The sequence below is a fragment of the Canis lupus genome, chromosome 14 (genome assembly GCF_011100685.1).
Source record: "Canis lupus familiaris isolate Mischka breed German Shepherd chromosome 14, alternate assembly UU_Cfam_GSD_1.0, whole genome shotgun sequence".
NCBI lineage: Eukaryota > Metazoa > Chordata > Mammalia > Carnivora > Canidae > Canis > Canis lupus.
In genome coordinates, this window is record NC_049235.1 from 30,869,968 (window position 1) to 30,897,072 (window position 27,105).

Here is a 27,105-nt window from a genome sequence, read left to right on the forward strand (position 1 = left end):
CGGGGTGTGATCCTGGAGACCTGGGATCGAGTCCCACATCGGGTTCCCTGCATGGAGCCTGCTTCTCCCTCTGCCTGTGTCTCTGCCTCTCTCTCTTTCTGTGTGTCTCTATGAATAAATAAATAAAATCTTTAAAAAAAAAGTGTACTACAAAAAGAAATATGAGAAGAGGAAGAATCAATCAATCAATCAGCCAGAAGTGTTGAGATAAGGATTAAAGTATAAAAAATTCTCAAAATTGGCTCAAGGGAGGTATACTAGACTACCTGATTCATATTTAACATGACTGATATAATCTAAATTGCTTTCCTATATTTGTACATAGAGGACGTGCATATGGGTTATACAACAGCAAAAGGTCTTGATAACACATTCTAGTATGGAAAATATTTTTAGAAAGAGAAGTCACTTAAATGGCTTCAAGGGCACCCCTCTCTGTTGCCAGATAAAGATTCTAAATTAAAATTTAGAGACATGAAGGTTAAATAGACACTTACTTGCAGATCTACTCCTTACGCCTTGATCCCTACTCCAGGTATATCATCCTTAACACATCAAACATCTCCTAAAACTTAAAATAATAGTCAATTCTTTGTTTTTAACACCACCTTTATAACAATGTAATTTATATTCTCCAATAAATAAAATATTTTAAAATAGAATAAAGATATATCAAGCCCAGGGGTGCGTGGGTGGCTCCGTCAGTTAAGTGTACACCGTTAGCTCAAGTCATGATCTCGGTGTCCTGGGATGGAGTCCCATGTCTGGCTACCTGTTTAGTAAGGAGTCTGCTTCTCCCTCTCCCTCTCCCTTTGCCTCTCCCCTCTATATTAAAACCTAATATATATACATATATATTGCTGGAAACAAGATATATTTAAGTAGAAACACTAAGAATATAATATATATATTACATAATATATATTTACCAAGGCTGATTGTAATCTATATAAGAAATCAACATAATATATAGAGAGTATCACATGCAATCATAAAATAAATGATAGTGAAAAGATATTTGGTTCCATCTTTTTAAGGAAGTAGCATAACACCATTAAGCTAAAGGCCAATTTATTTCTATTTAAAATAGAATCCAGTATACAAAAAAACTAGTAGGAGAATTCCCTGGGTATATTTTTTAAAAAACTGAATGATCAAACCAATTACTCAACTCATTTTCTAGGCCTAAAATTAATGTAAGCTGCCTAACAAAGAGATCTAGCTTCATTATTTGCCTCCTGTGCATTTCGTGTTAAATTTTATAAACTGATTTACATGGAAAGCACTAGTAAATAAATTAATAATTAATTTTGCTCATCTGACTGAATTCAGTGAACTGTGCAAATTGGGAAAATAAACAGCTATTTCAAATCCTTGGCTTAATCAAGAAAAATTAATTCACTAAACTTAGAAAAGGTACTCTGGAATTCGTTTCATTTGCATATTCTGTTATAACACTCTATCTGAAAATAACCATAATTCATTACAAGAATAAATGAAAACTATCAAGGTCTGTCCTAGGACAATGATTTCTTGACACAACATCAGGCCTATCCCAACACAATTGATCTCAGAGAATTTTAATATCCCAGAACAAAAACTCTCCAGTAACCATTTCACCATTAACAAAGATCTCCTAAAACTTGTAATAACAGACAATTCTTTCTATTCACCACCTTCTACAAGAACGACTTCATCGTTCTTCATTTTGGGGTTTGATATGAATCCCTTCCTAAAATTTCAAAAAGATTCTCTTGAGCTATTTTAAACCAGGATTGAGCTATTATTATTTTAGGCAGGAAATACTTTGGGTTTCATTTATTACATGAAAACATTTATAGAATTTACAGAAATGACTGCATTTCTACCATTAAAGCTTTTCACAACCATGAAAGAGAAAACTTTAATGCATCTTAAGTGAAACATAAAAGAAAATCAGTATACAGTAAGATCATCTTTTTCTTAAGGAAAAATAAAAGCTACAGTAACAATATGGTTAAGACTGGAATAGATGGATTTGGATTAAGTCTGTACATGTGCGTGATGCGTGCACACACGTTACACACACACAGCATACCTATTCAAAAATAAACACAAAGTAAGGAACTGCAACATACACACTGTAAAAAGTAAATTGTCAATATGATGGCAGTGAGGATTACAACAGCCAGCTCTTTTGTTTTTCAAAAATTTGTGACCTAAAAACGTATTTCTCAGTCTAGTAATAATAGGGTTAACAGGAGGAAATGTACAGAATAAGTAGTTAAGTAAAAGGTGACAAATATACATGTCTAGGATCTGGTAAGAAATTTAACAGGACCACAGATTTTTATAACTTAAATTCAATAAAGCCTCAATACCTTGTGAAGCAAAGAAAGAAACCATTAGCACTTAAAAGAAGGAATCAATATGTTTTTCCAGTTGTCATTTGTTCTTTATTAGGAAGGAATATTAAATACATATATGTATGTATATTTTTAACCTTTTTCCATATTATTTAACACATTCATGAGAGCATAAAAGTAACAAGTGTATATGATGCATTGCACATTGGATTGATTCCATTACTGGCTCTGCCATTGGTGAGCTGTGGAACCTTCTGGAAACAATTTACATTGCTGACAGTTTCCCCAGATGTGAAAGTATCAAGTGTCAATGGATGGTGGTTTTCTATTTTTTTATTTGCTGACATGTTCAAATATTAAACATTTTGAAGTATTTTAAAGATCATATATTCTGATCTGTTATGTCAATAAACTACTTTCCGGTAACTAGAACTAAATTAGGCACTTTTGAAGGTTTATTTATGTTTTTCAAAGCATTAAAATTCCACATGGTAATTTATGTCCTTTACTAAAGTAAATTCATGAAGAGATTCCTATCTCTCATAAAGCACCAATAAAATTATTGTCTACATAGTCAAAAAAAAAATTAGAGCTCTCATGCAATTATCCAGATAATTACCATGAAATTATTTTGTAATGAGGAAGTGATAAAAAACTTTATCAAGTAAAAGAGTTTGTTTCCTTTCTCAGTTTTGAACTTTTAATTATGTTTGTTGCCAATTTCTTTCTGCTTTTAAAAATTAAATATTTCATTGGGGTCTATTATATGAAACAGCTTTGCACACTGAGAAAATGAGCTTTAAGTAAGAATAAACTGTCCATTATCTCAATTATTAATAGTAGGAAAGGATGTTTTGTGCAAACCTTGCCAGATCCAAATAAATTAAAATCTTTCCTTTACTTTCTGCACCTGGGAAGGAATTTTTTGAAAGTTTTACAATTGGTTTTATTATAATCCTGGCTAGAAAACAGCAATAGTTATTTGCTTCCTGAAATTCTCTTCTCCTTTGCTGGAAAAAAAAAATAGCTCCCTGATCATTAATTTCTAAGCAAAAAAACGTAGACTAAATTCAGGTTCTTAAAACTTTTGAGTCTTGTTAATTTAGGTAAAAGCCTATTTTCTTTGGTGGGCAGAGTTTTTGATTTTTAGATCAGAAACTATGAATTTACCTTTTATTACTTTAATATTTTAATATATTACTTTATTTTTCTAAGTATTTACTCATCATTAATTAAATAGTGAACAAAAACAAATGAAAGGAGTAGAAAATAAAGAAATGAACATGTCCCATGTTGACAACTATTGTATCATGTGATTCCACGAAAATTTTCAGATAATCCTTTTGAGAGCTGCAATCTGAAAAAGGTACTAGCTGTATATCCCCCCACTGGTAACTGCAAGGCTAACAGTAATTTTAGTCTACTCCAGATAAACACCTTTCCTGATAACTTATAATGATAGATAAAACAGTACCAGAAATGACATTTGAAAAAGGCTCTCAAAACAGAGCTCCTTCATAATTCAACTTAACAAAAGAAAGCATTAGTTTTCATGTTTATAAGGTTTTTCTTGTTAAAAGATATAGGAAAGAATCTACATTTTTGAAATTCCTTTATGCTAATCAGTCTCTAATAAAAAAAAAAACAACTTTTTTTTTTTTCTTTCAAGTTAGGAGCATTTTCCTAGTACAGGACATGCTTATTATCCGATTACGTGTTTCCAAAGGTTTACAGTTAAAAGCCACGAAGCATAAAAAATGTCATCCTAAAGTAGATGTAGATTCAATGAGAAATAAAAATTTGTAAATTGATCCCATGCAACTATACCTGTCCACTTTAAGAACAGCATCTATTTTAGCCCAGATAGTTAACATTATCAGTCTCCAGCTGATTACAGAAGTTTGAATTCTGATGATTTAATATAGTTACAATAAAATTAAGTTACATTTACCAAAACTTTGGATTTTATTAAATTGATCAATTTAACATTGGCAAACTCTTTAAATCCTAATCAGCACCATCAATAAATGAGAACTTGACTAAATTAGACTACTTAAAATAAATAAGAGTAATGACCTATTGGATGTATGCCAAAGAGAATTCTGAACTGTGTATCAATAAAATCTATTTTAACAAAACTAAAGATATTCACAAATATTATTTGTAAAAATGATCACTTGAAATGAAGGATGTCACAATTTATCATATAATGTTCACAAGATTAAGCAAAAATGTTTCTTTTTCATAAAGATAAAATTATTTTGATAAAAGCTTAGTTATTTTAAGATAAAGTCCTAATTATTTTTTCTACTTTTCATGGTGAAATTTTGTTTCTTCTTAAGTAGATTTTTTTTTACAGATTTTATTTATTTATTCATGAGAGACACAGAGAGAGAGGCAGAGACACAGGCAGAGGGAGAAGCAGGCTCCTCACAGGGAGTCAGACGTAGACCTCAATCCTGGGACTGGGATCAAGCCCTAAGCTAAAGGCAGATGCTCAACTGCTGAGCCACCCAGGCGTCCTGCTCTTAAGTAGAACTTAAAGTAGTAGAATTCTACCTGTCGGTTCATTTTAGACAAATGAAACGTCCTAAAGTCAGTATTTCCTAACACATTTAAGTTTCATAAAATCCAAGGAGAAGTTGATCTTTCAACAATCAACACCCTGAAATAAATCTAATGATGCTAAATACCTGTGTACCAAGAATCCAATGACACTAACTGGTCACTCCTTCAGTACTTAGCTCCCTCCAAGGGATAAACATTCCAGATGAGGTTGAAGGCACATGTACTTTTTAAATGACTACTAAATAACAATACTGAATTCCAAAATACTTTTCTATAGCTCCTTGAGAATGTAAGAGACAAAATGTGGGCTTCACCATCATGGCAGGCGGACACCAATTTTTGGCCCTTTAAAGTGTTGTTTTTGCCAGATGCCCCAGCTTAACTTCAGCCCCGTTTCTTCTAAAAATCTGTCCTTGTAGAGTGAAACATGGTAGCAATGCAAATAACCACCCTAACCAGTCTCTCAGTTGAAAAAACCCTCACAAATACCTAATTAACCATATTTTACTTCTCATCTGCCTGATTCCTACTAATCCTTCCTCTGTTCAGATGAACTGAAACTAGAAATTGATACACCCTCACATAAAAAATAGAACCATTGTACTACATTTCAGCCAAGACAAAATAGCTCTTTAAACATTTACAAAAAAATAAAAAATAAAAAAATAAAATAAAATAAACATTTACAATACATGCATTCAATAACTACTGAATCACATAACTCCAAAACAAAAATCGATATATTCTTCCATGACCTTGATGTCATTTTAGATTTATTTTCTGGTAAATAAAACCTACTTGCACAAGAAAGCAAATAAACAAAGTCTTCTTTGAACATTCTCAAAATTTAGAATTGTTTAACAAAAGCCTTATCAAAAAAACAAAACAAAACAAAACAAAACCCTCCCATAGTATGACTTAATCTTCCAGCAAAGTAATTCAGATAAAAGTCTGATAGGTACACCCATAGTCTATGAGCTGCATATTGCAACATCTTTCCAATTACATATATATATACACACTTACAACCCCATTTTATGTACATATGTATTTTTCCACTTAATAATGTGCAAATTATGTCCCAGATATTTACACTCAAAGTTTAAGTCTTTTATTTTATGTATTCTGCAATTATAATATTTTATACACAACTAATTTTGGAAATATTAAAGTTATTATATTAATATATTATATTAATAAATATTATAAATATTCATGTTTAACGTATTAAGTATTAAAATATAAAATTAATTAGATATTAATTATATTAATATTAAATATTAAATCTGTCCAATATTAAGTTATAGGAACACTTGAAATGGTCTTTTAGCCTTTTGGGGGAAAGTACTAACAAAAAGAAATAGAATGAAGCCTTTTATAATCATTTACAGGACCAATGAAAATTTCAGACAAATTCACTTGCCTCTCAAATCAAGAAGGCAGCATTCTTTATTCTACCTTTTCCATGATTCAGTCATCCTCTGTATCCTAAGGATACAGATTCCAGATGTGTTCTAATGACATTTTCCTATTAAATTAATAATAACTTTAAATACTCCTATACTGAGTCTATGTACACAATGAGAAAATAATGGGTGAACTAATATTACTCATGGAGTAGTAACAACTCTCTAAAGTAAACATTTAACAATGTTTATAGTATACAGACTTTTAGTATTACTCTCCTCAAAGTAGTTCTGAGAGACATTTACTACCTAATGAGAGGATTACCTGTCTTTTTCTTAGTTTAATAAAGAATACTAGAAATACATATATACATACATACATACATACATACATAATTTTTAAAAACTCTGGCTCGGGCAGCCCCGGTGGTGCAGTGGTTTGGTGCCGCCTGCAGCCCAGGGCGTGATCCCGGAGACCCTGGATCGAGTCCCACGTCAGGCTCTCTGTATGATGCCTGCTTCTCCCTCTGCCTGTGTCTCTGCCTCTCTGTCTCTATGAATAAATAAATAAAATCTTTGGAAAAAAAAAAAAACCCTCTGGTTCTTACTGGGATACATAGAAGAGTAGAACTCAACAGGAATAAACAGAAAGTTAAATTCAAATATTTATGGAAAAAATACCAAGAACAGAGGCTGAGATACAACAGAGATGAAGTAGAACTGTTTTAAATCTGTATGTGTATGTACCCAGGCATGCATGTTTGACAGTGAAAGGCAGAGGCAAAAGATAAATAGAAAACATAGATGACACAGATTCTCACCTGGTTGCCTACGACAACTACTGCCACTAAAAAAGTCAGCTCATGGGATATGTGCTTTTGTGGTAGATCCAATATAGTACCTGTGAGAAGATAATGAAGTACTCAAGCTAAAGTACCTAAAAGAATGTTGAAACATGTATGATTCAAACTCAAGAATCAGATTAGAGCATTGGTAGTGACCTTTGAATCATCTTATCCAAACTGGAAAGAGAAGGAGCTAGGATGTTAAATTCAGCCTTGCATGCCTGCCAAAGAGACAGCAACTGCATTATGCGTTTATGCTTCCATTCATTCATTTTAATTCTTACAATGATATAAGAAGTAGAGTTATTAGCCTCATTTCTAAAATGCAGAAAGCAAGCTTTAGGAAGGCAAGTGACTTGACCAAGGAAGTTTAATAAAGTGCTTGCTCCCTTCATGATATTGATATATGAAATTTTAGAATATTACCTAGGAACATAGAATGATATTTCTAAGCTAGTTAATGTAGAGGAAGGAATAGAGAGCCATACACAGAATTTTTAGCCTACTTGTACCCTACAGAGACTTAGAGTCTTCCAGCATCAAGTATATTCCATAGTGTTCCCCAAAACACCCCAATAAAAGACACCTGCCTCTTTGTTAAAATCAGTCATTTGTAGAATTTGAGTTTCCATAATTAGCAGCATCCATGCAACTTATCTTTAGGGTATATAACCAAACACAATAGTCCAGTGAAATCAATCTCCCCCAATTGCTAATTTGTTTATACTTGCAATGCTAGATTTCCAACTTATTTGTAGTACAAATCATCTTTTCTTTCAGTATTAATATCTTAACAAGAATTAAATTATGACACTATCAGGATGGGCTTGAGCTTTAGAAACAAGGCAATTACTGTTTTGAAACTTCACTTTTGGAACCCTTTCCCACAGCAAAATGTCACAGACTGACTACAGACTCTCCTCAACTAGCTTGATTTTATTCCTTCCAGGTTGTGCTGAGATCCCCCTCTTCTTTGCAGTTTAATAGGCCAATTAAGCAAATACTATATTAAACATGTACTTTTAGTCTTTCACAGGAAACGTCTCTTCAAAATTTTCATGGGCCATTCTTTGGGGAATTCTCTTTCATGTGTTTCTCATTCTACTTTTGCTGTCCATGTGACAGAGAAGATGAAACAATCAAACAGTCCATTTTCTTCCACATATTTTCCCTCTTTTTTTAACTTTGGGATTTCTTTTCCAATGGCATTCTGCTAACATGCTAATAAAGCTCTTTTATATTATCCAAACAAGTAGCTCAGCAGTAAACTTTGCAATTGTAATGAAGAAAAAGAAATGAAACTGGTTGCTAGATTATTTTTTTTCCTAAACTTGTCAATTCAAACAAATACTTGCATTAACAAGGGAAAACAGTCATAGAAGTCATAGCAAGAAAGCAGGTTCAAGAATGCATAGAGAAGAGTTTCTTTTTCTAGGCTCGATGAATATTCTCAACAATGAATAAAAAGTTGAATTTCAAGGAAGGAAGCCTAAGCTTGAAGAGAGTTAAATCTGCATTGGTAAAGAAGATGTGCTATACACACGCACACACACACACACACACACACACACACACACAAATGGAAGGATACTAAGCCATCAAAAAGAATGAGGGGCACCTGGGTAGCTCATTTGGTTAGGCATCTGACTCTTTATTTCAGCTCAGGTCACGATCTCAGGGTTTTGCGATCAAGCCCCACACTGGGCTCCACTCGGCATAGAGTCTCCTTAAGATTTTCTCTCTCCCTCTGCTCCACCATCCTCTCCCTCGAATAAAAAATAAGGACATATTGGGGCAGCCCGGGTGGCTCAAGTGGTTTAGTGCTGCCTTCAGCCCAGGGCCTGATCCTGGAGACCGGGGATTGAGTCCCACATCGGGCTCCCTGCATGGAGCCTGCTTCTTCCTCTGCCTGTGTCTCTGCCTCTCTCTCTCATTCTGTGTGTCTCTCATGAATAAATAAATAAAATATTTAAAAAAAGGACATGTTGCCATTTGCAACAACGTGGACAGAGCAATAGAGTATAATGCTAAGCAAAGTGAGTCACTCAGAGAAAGACAAATATCATACGATTTCATTCATATGAGTAATTTAAGAAACAAAACAGATGAACACAGGGGAAGGGAAGGAAAAAATAAGATAAAAACAGAGAGGGAGGTAAACCATAAAAGACTCTTAATTATAAAGAACTGAGAGTTGATGAAGGGGAGGCAAGTAAGGGAAGGGGCATTAAGGAGGGCATTAAATTCTACTCCTGAAACCAATACTACACTTATGTTAACTAACTTTAATTAAAAAAAAAAAATCTGCATCAATTCACTTACTGAAATAACAACAACAGGATATAAAATGGAAAGATTACTCTCTTCAAGCATATTCAGTAATCTCCTGGTTTTCTCAAAATCAGGGGACATAACCTGAAAGACCAAAAAATAAAGATCAAAAAAATCTTAAATGATTTAAAAGTTAGTTCAAGGATAATTAAAAATTAAAGGGAAAAAAACAGAAAGCTTTTACATGAGCACCCAAAATATTTATCCAGCTTATTTAGTTTTTACTTTTTGAACCACTTTAAAGGATACCCACATAAGGTCATATCTATTAAAATTTGAACTATTCATTAATTCAATCGTTCCACCTTATCTGCTTCATACCAGGTAAATAAAAATGCTGTCTAAAGAAATCCCACCCTCTTCTCATTATGGAAACTAGCTTATTATAAAGTATTATTTTCTCACTTCAAAAGTTAAAAAATTTCCAGATACATATTGAATAACACAACTCATCTATCAAAAACTTAAATCCAAATAATTAAGAATCAAGAAAAAAAATTCTCTTCCACACTACATTTATACTAATTCTCAAGTATGTTCAGTCATTTAAATTCACTACTTACATTCACACATACATAACTGTAGCATTGCTCTAAGATGATTTGCTCAAGATCTCTGCCAGCAGGACACAGAGCTCCAGACGTGACTTTTACATGCTAGGAGGAAAAAAAAAATAGAAGAAAAAGGAGCTTATAAACTAGATGGAAAGACCATACCAGAACCTAAACGACTGTTACAAAAGAGCACAAACTGCTAGAGACACATAAAGCCACAGACCATATATAAAAACAAAATAATTCAGGCTAAAGTTAACGAAGCTACCAAGAAAAAGACATTTGAACCAGTACATGACTAATGGATACTATTTTGAAAAACACAGATACAGCTAAAGGAAATAGTTTTAGATAAGAAAAGGTACAGGATATATGCAGGAACAACCAAGTACCTGTTTTTTCTTATTCAAAGGATGTATTGCAGAAAATGCTGGATTATTAAAAGGATGGTTAGACAGAGGTTGTTGGATGATTCTGGAAACATTCAAAATTCTACAGTTACATAGATTTAACTAAACCTGGAAAGACTTGAAGCAGGAAAAGCAGTAAGAGATTATTATAATAGTGCAAGTAGGAGAGAAATAAAACTTGAACTAGGACAATGATAAGAAACCAAGAGGTGAAGAGATTACTAGAGGTGGTCCCAGACTAGATTTATTTTTTTTAATTTTTATTTATTTATGATAGTCACACACACACACACAGAGGCAGAGACATAGGCAGAGGGAGAAGCAGGCTCCATGCACCGGGAGCCCGACGTGGGATTCGATCCCGGGTCTCCAGGATCGCTCCCTGGGCCAAAGGCAGGTGCTAAACTGCTGCGCCACCCAGGGATCCCCCAGACTAGATTTAGAATAGCACATACATTACAAAAATTTTCCCAATGAGGGTGCCTGGGTGGTTCCAATTGTTAAGCGTCCAACTCAATTTCAGCTCAGGATCTCAGGGTCATGAGATGGAGTCTGCATGGGGGCTCTCCACTCAGCAGGGAATGTATTTCAGGTTCTTTCTCCCTCTCCCTCTCCCCCTCTGCCCCCTTCTTGTGCACATGCACACTCTCTCTCTCAAATAAATACAATCTAAAAAAGAAAAATTTTCCTAATGACATTTTTATTTCATACAGCTCAATATTCTAATTAACTTCCATCTTTTTCTTGTATTTGTATGAATAAAAATTTAATGACTCAACAAGTGTTTTATCTATGCTATTGTAATTCCCCAGAAAGTCACATTCCAGCGGTTAATACTGGCTTTACATGTAGAACTCTTTAAAATCTACAATTCTAAAATAGAAAGCTTGCCTCTTAGTCAAACATTAAATCCTGTACTTCTATGAGCATTACATAGTAAGCAGGATTCATCTTAGCTCTTTGTAATTTTTACAAAATATTAGAGAAGGAGAAGTAGAGGTTTTGAAGTCATTGCTAGGAATCAGTTGGCTCATAAACTTGAAGACTTTTTTCAGTTTAAAGTTCTTATTGAGTACAAAGTTCTGAGAGAACATTAAAAAATTAATAAAACAGTTCCATATGCATCAGCTCTATATTGATAGTAGAATAGAGAAGAAACTGGATTTCATTATACAACATTAAGTTTGTTCAAGGAATCACATCTTCTAGATATTACAGGGAGACAATTTTCCAGGGGTTTCTCATATACCCAAACATTTTCAAAGGCATTAATAGATAATTTACTCCAGATTGACTCTTCAAAGATGTTTGCATAGCACGCAGATTTGCAAAGATAGGTATGTCTCTTCCTGTAGTAAATTTGCTTATGTTCCAGAAAATAAAGGTACAGTCATCTCTCTCCCTGAGGCAGATCTGCTTGACATTCCAGAATAATAAAGACAATGTCTCTTTTGTAACAGGAAGATGGGCTGGTTTGCCCACAGTTCCTAAGGCAAGTGCTCCCCAATATCAAGATTCTTCTTTAATGCACCCCACTGCATCTAGATGCACGTATCACGTAATTCCTCAGATCCTGCCAAATTTGACACAACAGATACAAAATAAGACAATCACATCATCAGATCTTAACAAATGTGAGTGAAATTTGAGCTTTAAAGAATAACAATTTAAAATTTTCTTTTGCGTATACAGAAATAAAATCTAAGATGAGAACATGGGAGATATTTAGCTTTTTAAGCACTGAAATAGATAAAATTCTTAAGGACAGGGTATGGGATCCTTGCACACAGAAACATGTTTTTGTCACTAGCAAATGCTTAACAACTAGGTATTTTAAACATACAACAGTTCTTTTTATTAAAAGAAAAAAGTCATTTCAAGAAAAATGGTTTATGTTCTTAAAACCAACAACTTGGAAAAGAAGGTTAAAAAAAAAAACCCAAAAATAGCCCTACCTAGTAACAATTACCCTTAAACATTAGATAAGCATCATTCCAACAACTCCTTATTAATATACGCAATAAGATGGTAAGACAAAAGGATACTGAAACAAAGGCAGTAATATATTCAAATGAGATGACATGCAGTTTTGTTTTTTAACTAGTTAGGAAAGAAAACTGAAAAGGTAAACCTGAAGATGCTGCTAAGCTTGAGATCATTTGTCACTCCCAGAGCACTAAGCTTCTAAACTTTAAGAGAAGGTAGCATGAAGAGGATTAAGACACCGGATTTTTAATGGCCTCACATTTCATTTGTCAGTATTTGGTGACCTCCCTCTATAGAGGAAAACAAATACTACACTTAAACTTTCACCTCAAGCCTTGTTCTTGTCAATCATACTGTTTTTACTCTGACAAGATTTATTAGATTCACATTCTATTCTAGGACCATAATACCCACAATGTAGATGTATGTACATGCCAAAATGCTGACTTTTAACACATAATTTCTCCATTTCTAGTTCTTCATTTTAATTTACTTCTTCATGTGATGAACTTTATCTGCAAGTAGTTTGTTTAGTTGATTTTTTTTTTTTTAACAAAAGCCTCAACATTCTTACATTCCTTGAAATTTTGCTTTTAGACTCAAAGTAGAGCTTGTTTGGGAATAAAAGTTTGGCTCATTCTCTTCCTCATATCTTTGTAATCACTGTTCCACCATTTCCAAGCAATGGATACTTCTACTCCATTTATCGTTCACCTATTCTTCATTCGTTATGTTACCTGGTAGACCTCAACATCGGAGTTTTAATGATACATGTAGACATTGTATTTTATTTTTCCCCTATCATCTTTACAACTGCCTGTGTGGCTGGTGGTCATATTCTTGGATTCCACTCGCATTCCCCTCCAAGTTAATAGGCAAAGCTTCATTGTATTTGGATAGTGAATGTTGTTGAAATGCAAGAGGTCAGACAGAGTATTCTTCTTTTCTGTAAGTTTTGATTTTTTTTGGCACTTTAGGTCCCTCTAAAGGGTTCTTTATGAGGAAATTTGAAACCCTAATCAAAATCAGCACACGCTGATGTGGCAATTGTTATTCCTCAATTTTTCCTACAGATATACCCATTAGATCTTACAGCATCAGTCATTTCAAGAAAATTTCCTTCTAGCTTTCAGAGTAAGCATTATCCATATGTTGGATGCCTTTATTATCATTCACATGTATCCCCTTTTAATTTTTACTTAGAACACACTGTAATTATCTCAAATTTCCCACTATAATAACCTAGTATCAGTTGTATTCTATTCCTCATCTGCAAAGCACTTCTAAAATAATGTTGCTCATAACTTTGCTTCCTCTGACAACTGTTTGCTTTTGACCTTCTTGAATTCAAAGTTTTACTGAATTCTACAGGACAAAAAAAAGAGAGAGAGAGACTATTTTTGGGGCAGGGAGAGCCTTAGTGTTTCTTTCTTATTTTAAAAACTTGATTTGCATGTGCTGTGATTATTTTTTAGTATTAATTGTAGAGTTTCCTACTTTTTTCACACGTTGCAGAGTTAAAAAAAAAAAAAATGGTGGGCACTGAAAATTTTCCTTGCCTCTGCTCCTATACCAGAAAGATTTAAAGGATTTTCTCTGACTTTTCCCTGGCCTTCATTTCAGCTGGTCAACTTCTTTGCCCTCAGTTAAAATTTGATAATTATCTGGTTAATCACCACTTGCCCAATAACAAAGTCTTGTAGATCCATGGGTGGGGATTAGAAGACATGATGGGCCAGATCAAGGTTCGGGTAGATTCAGCTACTGTCAAGGGCCACCTTTGTGGCTCAAAAACAAGTCTTCCTGCTATGTCATCAAATGATGGCAGAAGCAGAGAAGCTCATGGGGATCTCTTTAGTAAGAGAACTAACACCTTCATGAAAGCTCCATTCTCTTGACCTAATCATCTTCCAAAGGCCCCACCTCCTAACACCACCATACGGGGATTAGGATTTCAGCATATAAATTGTATGGGAGAACACATTCAGTCTATAGCACTTGTGTATTACATGTTCTTTAAAAAAAAGTGGGGGGGCAGCCCCAGTGGTTCAGCGGTTTAGCACCACCTGCGGCCAGGGGTGTGATTCTGGAGACCCGGGATCGAGTCCCACATCAGGCTCCCTGCGTGGAGCCTGCTTCTCCCTCTGCCTGTGTCTCTGTCTGTCTCTCTCTGTCTCCATGAATAAATAAATAAGTAAAAAATCTTTTAAAAATAAATTAATTTTTAAAAAGTATTCACTAAATATCAAGAGTATTTCAAGATTAATTTTCCTAAAATTGAGCTTCATTTTTTCAATTAAGAACATATAAAAACATACAATTATATATACGTGTTTAGATTAAAGCTCAAATTGTGAAATTTTCATTAAATTCCTCCTTAATCCACTTATATTCTATTCAAATCCTAACCATCAATTCTACTTATCAACACAAATATTCTTTAAGGCCACTTTCTTCTATTATCACAGACACTGGACACTTTGTTGCCTGTGATGGCTTCAGCCCACACTGACTTCAATATGTACTTGTTCCCTTATTAGAGCTTTGTTTCTTAAACTTAATTATTAACAGTTATTAAATACAACATTAGCTGCTAGAATGCAATACATAGATATATGGCAGCAAGTTACCCAGCGAATGTTAACTTCTGTTATTATTAATAAAATATATTTGTTCTACTGTTATTTCATGAATTAAAACTTCAATTAAAAGATACTCATTCCGGGATCCCTGGGTGGCGCAGCGGTTTGGCGCCTGCCTTTGGCCCAGGGCGCGATCCTGGAGACCCGGGATCGAATCCCACGTCGGGCTCGCGGTGCATGGAGCCTGCTTCTCCCTCTGCCTGTGTCTCTGCCTCTCTCTCTGTCTCTCTGTGACTATCATAAATAAATAAAAATTTAAAAAAAAAAAAAAAAAAAAAAAAAAAAAAAAAAAAAAAAAGATACTCATTCCTCAATGAAGGCCTACAAACTAAGACAGAAACACACTCATAGTATTCTTACAAAAAGTACTAAATACTAGTGTGATAAGAAGTTATCACCTTCAAAAAACAAAAACACTGCAATTAATTTCCTCCTGAAATTGTCACTCTTAAGAACTGTTTTCAGTTAAGTGTAATTTTTGTCATACTCCTTTTTTCCCAACCAGAAAATATTTTCCATGCTTGAGTTAAAAAACCAAAACAAAAATAAAAAACTTAGATTTACCTAAATATAGCAAAGGAGTTTTGGACACCTCTAATAAACAAAGACCACATTAGACAATGCTATTAGGTTGTTTATGCAAATACTCTATGGTATCATCTTATGCTGTCATTCTTAATGTTTCCACACTCCTACACAACAAATGGAACAATCTGCTGGCTAGAACAACAACTTGTTCTCTAAATATTTTGGTTCAAAGAACATTTAAAATTTAAAACAACCTTCCAGTGTGTTCAGTAAAATTAAAGAAGTATACCAAAAAATAAAAATTAAAAAAAAATTTGGTACTTCCCTTACATCATGACAATTAAGAATTTAGAAAAGATTTACTATTAACTAAATGTGCAACCATCTGCATACTAAAAGTACTATGTAAAGCATGGCTATTAGAAAGGGCGATGGGTTGTCAAAAAATGTTTTCCATTACAAGAAGAGTTAAGGCTTAACTAAGGCTGAAAGACTTTGGTTCAAGTCCAATGAGTCAGAGGTTCAAAAATGTGTTTCTGAAAAGTCAATCTTCTTTTTACAGAACATGTTGGCTGGATCATCTCTGAATCTGATTCCATTAACTTCTCACCTCCCTCCCATCCAAACAATGGCAATAATGTGGGCATAAACAAGCAAATCAGAGCAAGATGCACTTTGCACTCTGCAGACAATAGTTACAATTCTAAATCTCGTGGTTCCCAGGGGCTGTGAGGTAGGAAATATGGGACATGTTGGTCTAAGAATACAAAGTTTCAGTCATGCAAGATGAGTAAGTTCTGGAGATCTAATGCACAGCATGGTGACCATAATTAACAATATTGCATCATATACCTGAAATTTACTAAGAGGATAGATGGAAAGTTCTGCCAACAGCCAAAAAAAAATAAAAACCAACTCAAAAAACAATAATTATGTGAAGTGATGGATATGTTAATTACTTTGACCATGGTGGTCATTTCAAAGTGTACATGTATATCCTAACATATATAGTTTTATATGTAATTTTTATTTGTCAATTACATCTCAATGAAGCTGAGGAACAAGTATCTTTCTATACTGTAAATCCACACTTTGAAAGTATCTTCGGCCAACTATGACTGGTGCCAAGTGAAGGCTGAGACTGGCCCATCGATTCATCACTCTGTGGATTTATCAGTGGAGTCGTCTCTGGTCTATGAGAGTTGTGCCTGGACCCTCAGAGGTTAACAGCCCAGATCCTCTCCTCCATTTTTAGTATCTTCACCTGAGAAGCTCCTTTAACAAGTATTCATTCTTTTCTACTTTTGAAATGCCAACAAATCTTTACTTCATGGTTATTTTTAGGCTTTTGTGAAGGTTTTCTCCTCCTAGCACTGAGCATTTACCATTTTTTAACATTCAGCTTTAAAGCTCTTTTTGTAGTTAAGAGCACGGCCTCTGGAGCCAAGCTCCCTGGCTCTGAATCTAGCTCTGCAACCAGCTTTCTGAGTGACTTTGTGAAATTACTTAAGTCCAGTGTGGCTCAGTTTACTTATCAGTAAAATAAATACTTCAGAATTGATAGGTTAATTAAATTAATATATGAGAGTTAAGGATTAACTTTTCCAGAACTTCTTCCCTATAGGTGAGCTTCCGGAGAAGCTTCAGAGGGAAAAAGCTATAGGCCATAGCTTTAAGGCAATAAATCTTAGTGTACTTTTGAGGTGCTAAATGAACCTGATTACCATTCTGCCCTGTTAGGTAAGCTATGGACCTCCAAACATAAACAGTGAGCTGGTACATCAAACCAACAAGCCCTCTACCTCACAAGCTATCACCAAAGACTCAGACCCTAGCCCGTTGGATATACCAAAGTCTTGACTTTCTCTTGGTCCTAAATGCTGGACAGGCAGTACAGTACTAGAACCATGGTTCAGCCATGTCACAATGACGTTTGAGCCCAAAACCGTATCATACCAGGGGAAGAGCTGGTACTCCCTTGCTTATGCAACTTAAAAGCCACACTGCACAAAGATTAGATTCTAATATTAGCCCTTAGGATCCATTTGCAATGCTACATAATGCAATGGGCATTGCCTCTATTCCTGAGTCCCAGGACTTTCCCCAATAATTACTGTTCTGGAAGTCTAAAGTCTAGTATGCGTGCAGTCATGTCATTCATCTGTTTGCTTGAATACATTTAAAGTACTAATAACCATCCCTGCACATAGTGCTATATTTAATGTTTGCTACGCCTGTTCCACTCCTCATTTAACTTCCACTTTTAAATGGCACTTTAACACATCACCACACCTCTATTACTGCTTCACATTTTATACCTTACATTTGAGGTTTTACCATTTTTAAGAATCGATGCTAAATACTTCAATTAACTTTTTGAAATCACTACATATATATAGTGATCACTACATATATATATACATACATATATATATATATATGTGTGTGTGTGTGTATATATATATATAAAATCATTATCCTCATGTTGTGTTAAGAAAACTGAGGCACAGAATTAAATAACCTGCCTGAGATTCAGATTAAGGTCTACTGGATCCTCAGGTCCATATTCTTAACCTCCACAATATAATGGGTGTCAGTTTACTCCAGGTGACTATTACCTCATCATGAAAATCACAAGACCTTTACTCAGAGAGAATGGTACTACAGATTCCAAAGTCAGCTCAAGAGAAACACCTCATCTGGATGAAGTCATTTGAGTACCAAGAAGTTTAACTGCTGCCATACAAAATCTCCTAACTTAGATCATTTTCCAGGGGCCTGGACAGGGAACCAAGTATCTAAGAGAAGTTCTTTAATGCAGATTCTTAGATTCTTATCCTGGAAAACAGTCAAGAGTTTTGAGACATTGCATTCAATACATGCTGAGGATTTGGTAATGGTAGTATAAGTGATTACTGTGGTAATATCCCCTTAATAAAAATCCATCTTTATACATTCCCCTCTATTAAAATTCCCTTTGAAGGCCATTATGGATCAGATGCAAAACTCTAAGGAACAGAATATACAGACCTCAATCCTTACAAACCTGAGCACTACCACAACAAATTCAAGGCTCCCATTTTATCATATAAATTATACATTCAAAGTTGGATATTGTGTCTATAAAAAAGGTGAAGCTACCAAATGCATATCTGCTCAGGCTTATCTTCCCATAGAGTTTCACTACAGAATGCTATACTTTATAGAAGTAATGGACAATTTTGTAATAAATTACTGGCTTTAGCTCTCAAATATTTTCTGGCAGGCATATCCTATATTACCCATTTTGTCATTCTGTAAATGACAAAAAAAAATCTTCAAAGGGTATATGGAGTAATATGACCAATATGACCTCTTTATTTTTTTCCTGGTAATGCATAAAACATTTGGAAGTAGAGAACTAGCAAGATGACATAAAGAAATCTTCTGTCTTAATTAAAAATATAAAAAGCAAGAAGAGAGTATCCTATCCATTGATGGATTAGCATTTCATTCATTCAACCAGTAAGTATTCATTGAGGGTTCTGAGCTGGACTCTAGATTGTACACAGAGATCAGCAATGAACTACACAAAGTTTCTGTCCTTGAGGAGCTTACATCATACAGGGAAGATGAAACCAAATTTAGACTTATGTTTCTCCTATTTCAATATGCTTAAGAATCCCCAGGAATCTTGTTAAAAATAGACTTTTATTCCATTAGATGTACGTTGGAGATAGAGAATCTGCATTTCCAACAAGATTCCTGCTGAGTTTGCTAAAACTGGTTCAGGGAACCCACTTGGAAGTGGCAAGAAGTTGGAGGATTTAAACCCACTTTAAAAGCCCACTGTCATTTTCAGTAGATATATTTACTCAAGAATCTGCTTCCATCTAGCTAGCGATCAGAAGACAATTTTAACTTTATTCTACTGAATAAAATTTAACTTAAAGTTAAATTTTAACTTAAATAAAAATTTAATTTTTATTTTACTGAAGCCATGCCTTTCCGTATCATCTACAATAAATTACGCATATATTGATTAAATCTATCACTATGGCAAATATACATGAGTAAAATTAAAGAATTACTTCAACTGGTATTTTTCCAAATTCTTAACCAAATTTATAGTATCTAATTTACTTTTACAAAATTTAACTTTTTCTAAGTAATACAGACACATACAGAAGAATAATTAGAGCCCATTTTCTATATAATTATGCACCAATGAAGTATGTACAAGTTATATTCTAGTCAAAATACCATAGATTTAAATAGAACCAACACCAACAAGAAGTTTTAAATCAGTTTTATAGATAATTAAAATAGTCTACTAAAGACTATAGTTCATTACATTTAGCTATACATTCATTAGAAATTATAAATACAATATATATGGCTTTACTCCCAAACCACTGCAAAATTTGAGCATTTATGAAACGTAACACGTTGTATTAGCAGTTTGTAACTCTGGGCAACTTTGTTCCCAGAGGAAAGTCAGCAATGTCAGGACACATTTTCAATTGTCACATTTGGGATAGGAAACTACTACTGGCACCTAGTGGATAGAGGACAGGGATGCCAACAAATATTCTACGATGCACACTACCAGCCAACCCCTAAGATAAAAAATTATCTATACAGTAAGTCAAAAGCATAGCTATTGCAAAAGCCTGCATTAGATGGAGAGTTTTAGTTTTGGGTATTCAGCATTTATTTGTGAATCAATAACTGATACCAAAAGCAGTAATATTCTAGCAACTTTAAAGCTTTACTATGGTCATTCTTTCTACAAGGGAAATACTAAAATTGCTTTATATCAAGCATTTTAATATTTTTATCATAACAAAAATGTGACAAGTCTATAACCAAAATGAGTAGATAAGAGGAAGTATATATTAAAACTCAGATTTTCAGCTCAATAAACTCTATATCTTGCTTTTATACTGTCTTTAATTTTAAATTAGATAGGAAATACACCATAAGAAACCATTATCAGCTACAATCATGTATGAGCAGCTTAGTGATTTCACATGTTCTATCACAGAGGACTACCCACTAGATTAATTTTCAGGGTATATTTAATACTATACCAACACTTGTACAATCCAAATGCTACCACTGTAATTGTTCAAATCCTACATAGTAAGCAAAAAAAAAAAAAAAAGTATTTTCCTCCCTAGCAAGAAATATAATTCCATATTTATGCAGAAAATATAATTTCCATCTCATACAATTTTTCATTACAAATCGTATATTAGTAAGCTACTGATTATACATTATTTAGTGTATAAGTTCAAAATGCTTTCGTAATATTAAAGACAAATTAAATTTTAGGCAAAAGTAACTAAAATACTATCATGTAGCTTATTTCAGAAGGGTGTGAACACTTCAGGGTATTTTTTAAGCTGTTGTCCAGAAAATAAAGGTAGATTTGTAACTTGATATAGAATCCTATTTTAGATTCTAAAAAACAAACCTTCAAGTGTTGCTTATGGACCTATTTCTTCACCCCATTTCAGAGTCCCCTCTGCATAGTTCATTTCTTTATCACACACCCACTCTCTCTCCTTTCCTGACGGAAGGCCACTGGACACCAACTTCAACTTCATCACTCTTGCTGACTCCATTTCATTTCATCTCTCCAACATCTGCTCTTTGCCCTTCCCTTCCCTTCTTTTGTGAAAATAGTTGTCTTCTGGCTGGGAAATCAATTACAACTTCTTGGGTTTACTTTGTGTTTTAAGCTCCTCTCAACAGTTCACATGACTGATGGATTCTCAGCAGCTACCTCTTTATCTCCAGAAATATATTTGGCTGACATCCAGGTGGAGAGGTTTTCCAGAAGCTTGCTTGTTCATCATCCTATCACCATTAACTGCATTGATGTACACGGACTCTCACCATATATACAGTCTGGTGCAAGGATCAGTGATAAAAGAAATGGTGAAAGAGATGGGTATAAGATCATAACAATAAAAGACAGAACATGCACAATGACACCACTGCTGATGAGTAGTTTAGGTAGTCCAAGAACCAGAAAAATGGGGACAACTTCATGAAAAGAGTAGTATTAAACCGAGCGTCAAACGAAATCTAAAGCTGCCTAGTAGAGGTGGAAATATAATTAAACAGAATGATGAATGAAAAAGGGAAAACTACAGAATTTTAAGAAATGAGCAAGATATATTTGACTATGAGAGAAAACATAGCAAGTCAAAGGTTCAGTATAGACTGTGAAAGAGATCAAATAACTGGTCAAGCTGTGACGACTTTGACTCACAAGCAGCAAACAGTCACTGAAATGATAGAATATCAATCTAAGAGAAAGAGATTTGAACTTAAGCAGGCAAGTACTTCCAGGCTTTGGCAACAAGATGCCATGGATAGTTTATTGGGACCACAAGCTCAAATGGATATATTCGGTTCAGTTTCCCTGGAACAACAAAAAACCTGGAGTTATTATTTAGCTAAAGCCACCAGAACAATAGAATAAACTACTTTATAGTGTTAAAAAATAGAGTTATACTGTATGCAAATAGTTGAAAGAAAATACATCTCCAAACTCATTTTTGGAGACACAATAATTTAAAGTATAAAATATTTTAAAAACATGTACCCTATATTTGGAACCAAAAAAATCAATAAAGTGAAGTGAAATCACAGTAAATAAGCCCAAAAACTAGATCTCACTTTAATTAACATAAGACAACTAGTCAATATATATTCATCAAAATCTACTGATGAAGGATAGAAATTATAACCTACCCTCCAAACAGAACCTCTTTTCAGCTTTTATAGAGACTTTCCTCCCAAACATGTTTACCATGTATGTATGTAAAATCAATTAATTTCCTGAATAAGAGCTGACTTTTACAAATATACGTCCCAAAGTAAATGTTGAGTGTATTCTTTAGGTTTGTTTTTAACTCAGGAGAACAGTTGTCTAGAACTTGTGAACAATGACCTCATTCTTAAGTGGACAAGAATGCAGAAAAGCATTTTTCCAAATTAACCATCTGGTTCCTCGAGAAAGGGTAATATTTCATTATGTGCCTGTGACTCAAAAACACACAGATAGAAAAGACATAGATATGTATATAAAGTACACAAAGTGGTATTTAAGGAGGATCATACTTAGTCCCTCATTAATAATCACTCTGAAACTATGACAAGCAGTTGTAATTATACACTGTTAATTTTATTAAATACAGCATGAATATAATTAATACCATCCCAAGAAACTAGGTGGTCCAATAATTTTGAACTTTTTTTTTTTTTTTTACCTCTGGAAAACTGATCAGGAAATCTGGCTAACATCCCAAATAAACTCAAAGAAATTAACTGGATGGTCTTCAACGAGTTTCTGTAGTCTTGTATATACACCAAAACCACATACTCTAAATGAATTAATTGTGTTGGTATTGTTCAGAGGCCCCATAGCAGTGTTTACAATGTTATTTCACTGTACTTCACTGTGTTCAACTTCAAAAAATGAAAAAATCCTTTATCTTTAAAGCAAAATATGTGTCAAAATCAGCATAAAATAACCCCATTTTGAATGAGTCTTACCATGTTCCAATGACTTAATTTGTTCTGTTTCTTTCATTTCTGCTCTCCTTATTTCATTTGCTATTTTTGATGTTTTGTTTAACTAGTATGTCATACACTGGATCTAGTTAGGTCTTTAAGAAAAAGCACAGATCCATATACTCACTGGACACAACCTTGAGGGCATCAGTCAAAATAAACTAGGTATCACAGATAGCCTCAACAAAGCCAAAGTATGCCCTACACTCAGGAAAACAAATGTGGCTCAGTTATATCCTGCTGGTCATTGGTGGTTACACAGAACAATAATTAAATTATGTGCTCCAGGAAACAGGAAGGAATAGATAAGCAAATACACGAAAATCCTCTATAGCCCCTGTTTGTTGCAAATATAAGATAAGCGTTCTTTAAGAACTTCATTTCTTTTATTATATGAATGAAAAATGGGTTAAAAAGACCCATGCTTGTAGGAGTAAATGTGATGTAAGGAAACATTAAATACTACATATCATCTTCTACTGAATTTTACTTTAAGAAGAAAAAGCTAACATAATCTTTTTATAGATATAACTGATTTTTGTCATTTCTGGCTCAAGTTTTCTATCAGTTCATTTTGCTCTTAGGACAAAATATAAGTAATAATAAAAGCAGCACTAGTAGTAGTAGTAGTAGTAGTAGTAGTAGTAGTAGTAGTAGTAACCTTCATAGAGCCTGTCCCCATGTCCCAACACTTCACCTCCACTTCAATCACAGGAGTCTTATTTGAGCCCACTCAACAAAGCTCTTTGAATGCCTTTTACACACTATTCCTCCCAGTTTTCTTTCTGTTAACTCCTGATTACACTTCTAAGGTTTAACTAAATGTCCTATCTTTTTTTTTTTATCCACGAATTACTATATTCAACTTTAAAAGTTACATGACAAGACACCTACAGGCTTGATAGAAGCATGAACTCTTCTCACTGCAGCATTCCAGCTGTTCCCTCTTTAAATCTCAAGCCGAATTCATAGATTTTCAGGATGATTTGAAGGTTATTTAGGTAATTTGATGGGTACAGGTGACTTGGGGACCCTACTCTTCCGCCATCTTACCCCGCCTCCTCAATGTCCTATCTTCTAAGAGATTCTAGCTCACTAACCTCCTTCTGCAACCTAAATGATTTTCTGGGACTTTCTCACACATTAGCATACTTTACTTTTTGCTTAGAATAGTTATCACCATTTGTAACTAAACATCTTTTTGTATTCACTTACTGTGTTATCCCCCACTGGACAGTATATTCCAGATAACCCTTGAAGAAACCATATTTGTTTAGTTCAACTCTCTATATCCAGTGGCTCAACCTTGACACTTATGTATTATTTAGTAAGTAAATTAGGTGATTAAAGACTAATGAAGAATCCATATCTTCTACTTATACATCCCTTACTACTCAGCACAGTATATACATCATTAACTATTATTATCATTTGTTGAGCTAGAAAACAAGAAGAGACTCTTCCATTACTGTCTCATGTATATCTGGAGAGTTCTATCTTTAAAGTAGGTATGGTCTATGAAATACTTCAGACTCCTTAAGAGATCAAAGAAGGAATGTAATACGCCTGATAATAAAGCTTTCAAATTCAAGTATGAGTGAAATGTTCATGTGTATGGAGGGTGGGAAGGGTGTCCCTTACTTAGTTCTTTATTTTTACTTTGTAATCAACCTCTTTCATGTATTTGGTGTGCATCATTAGAGTTTAGATATTCAGTTCACCCCCTCAAGTGTGTTTCAAAATACTGATAACTACACGAAGCATGTTCAATATCTTCCCATAGTCTCAATGAGAATCATTTTTTCTTTTCATTCCAATAAAACAATCTTCCCATCGTGTACTGAGCAGCTCTACACCTGCATTGCTCTGCCCAATAGGTGTCTGGATTTCAATACTGGTGACTTCAGCCATTTTGTGTGTTATTTTCAAAGTGAGACAAAAGCTCTGAGAGGTAATTAATAAATAAATTAATTAATTAATTAATTAAATTAGAAAATGTGGTGTTTTGTGTTTCTAAGTTATGGACTGAACAATGACAAGATAGATTTGCCCTTTTGGGGCAGAAAAATATATAAAACTAAGTAATTTCTTACCCAAGGGGACTTCTTCCTGACTTTAAGTATAAACTCTTAAACATCTGCTGTTTGGTTCTTTTACCTTTTCTTAGAAGAATATTAAGTACAAACCATAATGAATCAATTAGCACCTGCACTCATTAGTTGTATGATCTCAGGCCAACCATTAAACCACAGAGTTTTTCTATTTCTATTTATAAAATAAAAGGGGTAGATTATTTTTTTTATTTATTTTTTATTGGTGTTCAATTTACTAACATACAGAATAACCCCCAGTGCCCGTCACCCATTCACTCCCACCCCCCGCCCTCCTCCCCTTCTACCACCCCTAGTTCGTTTCCCAGAGTTAGCAGTCTTTATGTTCTGTCTCCCTTTCTGATATTTCCCACCCATTTCTTCTCCCTTCCCTTCTATTCCCTTTCACTATTATTTATATTCCCCAAATGAATGAGAACATATAATGTTTGTCCTTCTCCGACTGACTTACTTCACTCAGCATAATACCCTCCAGTTCCATCCACGTTGAAGCAAATGGTGGGTATTTGTCATTTCTAATAGCTGAGTAATATTCCATTGTATACATAAACCACATCTTCTTTATCCACTCATCTTTCGTTGGACACCGAGGCTCCTTCCACAGTTTGGCTATCGTGGCCATTGCTGCTATAAACATCGGGGTGCAGGTGTCCCGGCGTTTCATTGCATTTGTCTCTTTGGGGTAAATCCCCAACAGTGCAATTGCTGGGTCGTAGGGCAGGTATATTTTTAACTCTTTGAGGAACCTCCACACAGTTTTCCAGAGTGGCTGCACCAGTTCACATTCCCACCAACAGTGTAAGAGGGTTCCCTTTTCACCGCATCCTCTCCAACATTGGTTGTTTCCTGCCTTGTTAATTTTCCCCATTCTCACTGGTGTGAGGTGGTATCTCATTGTGGTTTTGATTTGTATTTCCCTGATGGCAAGTGATGCAGAGCATTTTCTCATATGCATGTTGGCCATGTCTATGTCTTCCTCTGTGAGATTTCTCTTCATGTCTTTTGCCCATTTCATGATTGGATTGTTTGTTTCTTTGGTGTTGAGTTTAATAAGTTCTTTATAGATCTTGGAGGGGTAGATTATTTTAAAGAATTAAGGTACAGGGCAGCCCGGGTGGCTCAGCGGTTTAGCACCGCCTTCAGCCCAGGGCGTGATCCCGGAGGCCTGGGATCGAGTCCCACGTCAGGCTCCCTGCATAGAGTCTGCTTCTCCCTCTGCCTGTGTCTCTATGCCTCTCTCTCTCTGTGTCTCTAATTAATAAAAAATATAATAAAATCTTAAAAAAAAAAAGAATTAAGGTACATAGCACAGTCTCTGGCACATAAAAGGCACTCTAATTGTTAGTGTTGTCGCTGTTTGAGAGAAAACATTTTGCTAAGTCTTTCTGTGGATTAACAGTTTTTAGGCAAATTTAGAAGCCAGGATTGATTTTGCATGTATGAATCACATCTTCCAAGTCAACCAAGATTCTATAAAATTACAAAGTTAATTTTTTAATTCTACATTAATTCTTAGATTTAAATTAAGAGGTTCTTAAGAAAAAGTGGTACTTTTTTTTAAAGATTTATTTATTTATTTGAGATAGAGAGCGTGCACTAGCAGGAAGGGCAGAGGGAGAAAGAATCTCAAGCAAACTGCATCCTGAGCATGGAGCCTGACCTAGGTTGTGATCTCACTACCTGTGAGCTCATGACCTCACACTTAAAAGACTGCCACCCAGGCACCCCATCAGTGGACTTCTCTTTTTTGAACATTAGCATTTATTATATAAATTAAATCCATAACTTCAAATCAAGCCTAATTCTTTAA

The 27,105-nt window shown here is 34.4% G+C and overlaps 1 protein-coding gene across 1 annotated transcript in view; it reads right to left on the reverse strand.

The window, feature by feature from the left end:
- Positions 1-27,105, reverse strand: part of CRPPA (CDP-L-ribitol pyrophosphorylase A) — a 292,641-nt gene that overhangs the window by 125,738 nt on the left and 139,798 nt on the right. The window contains exons 8-9 of the mRNA XM_038556990.1: positions 10,059-10,151; positions 9,487-9,579 (exon numbers count right to left, since the gene is read on the reverse strand). Coding sequence (XP_038412918.1) covers positions 9,487-9,579; positions 10,059-10,151 — 186 coding nt within the window. The remainder of the gene's footprint in view (positions 1-9,486; positions 9,580-10,058; positions 10,152-27,105) is intronic.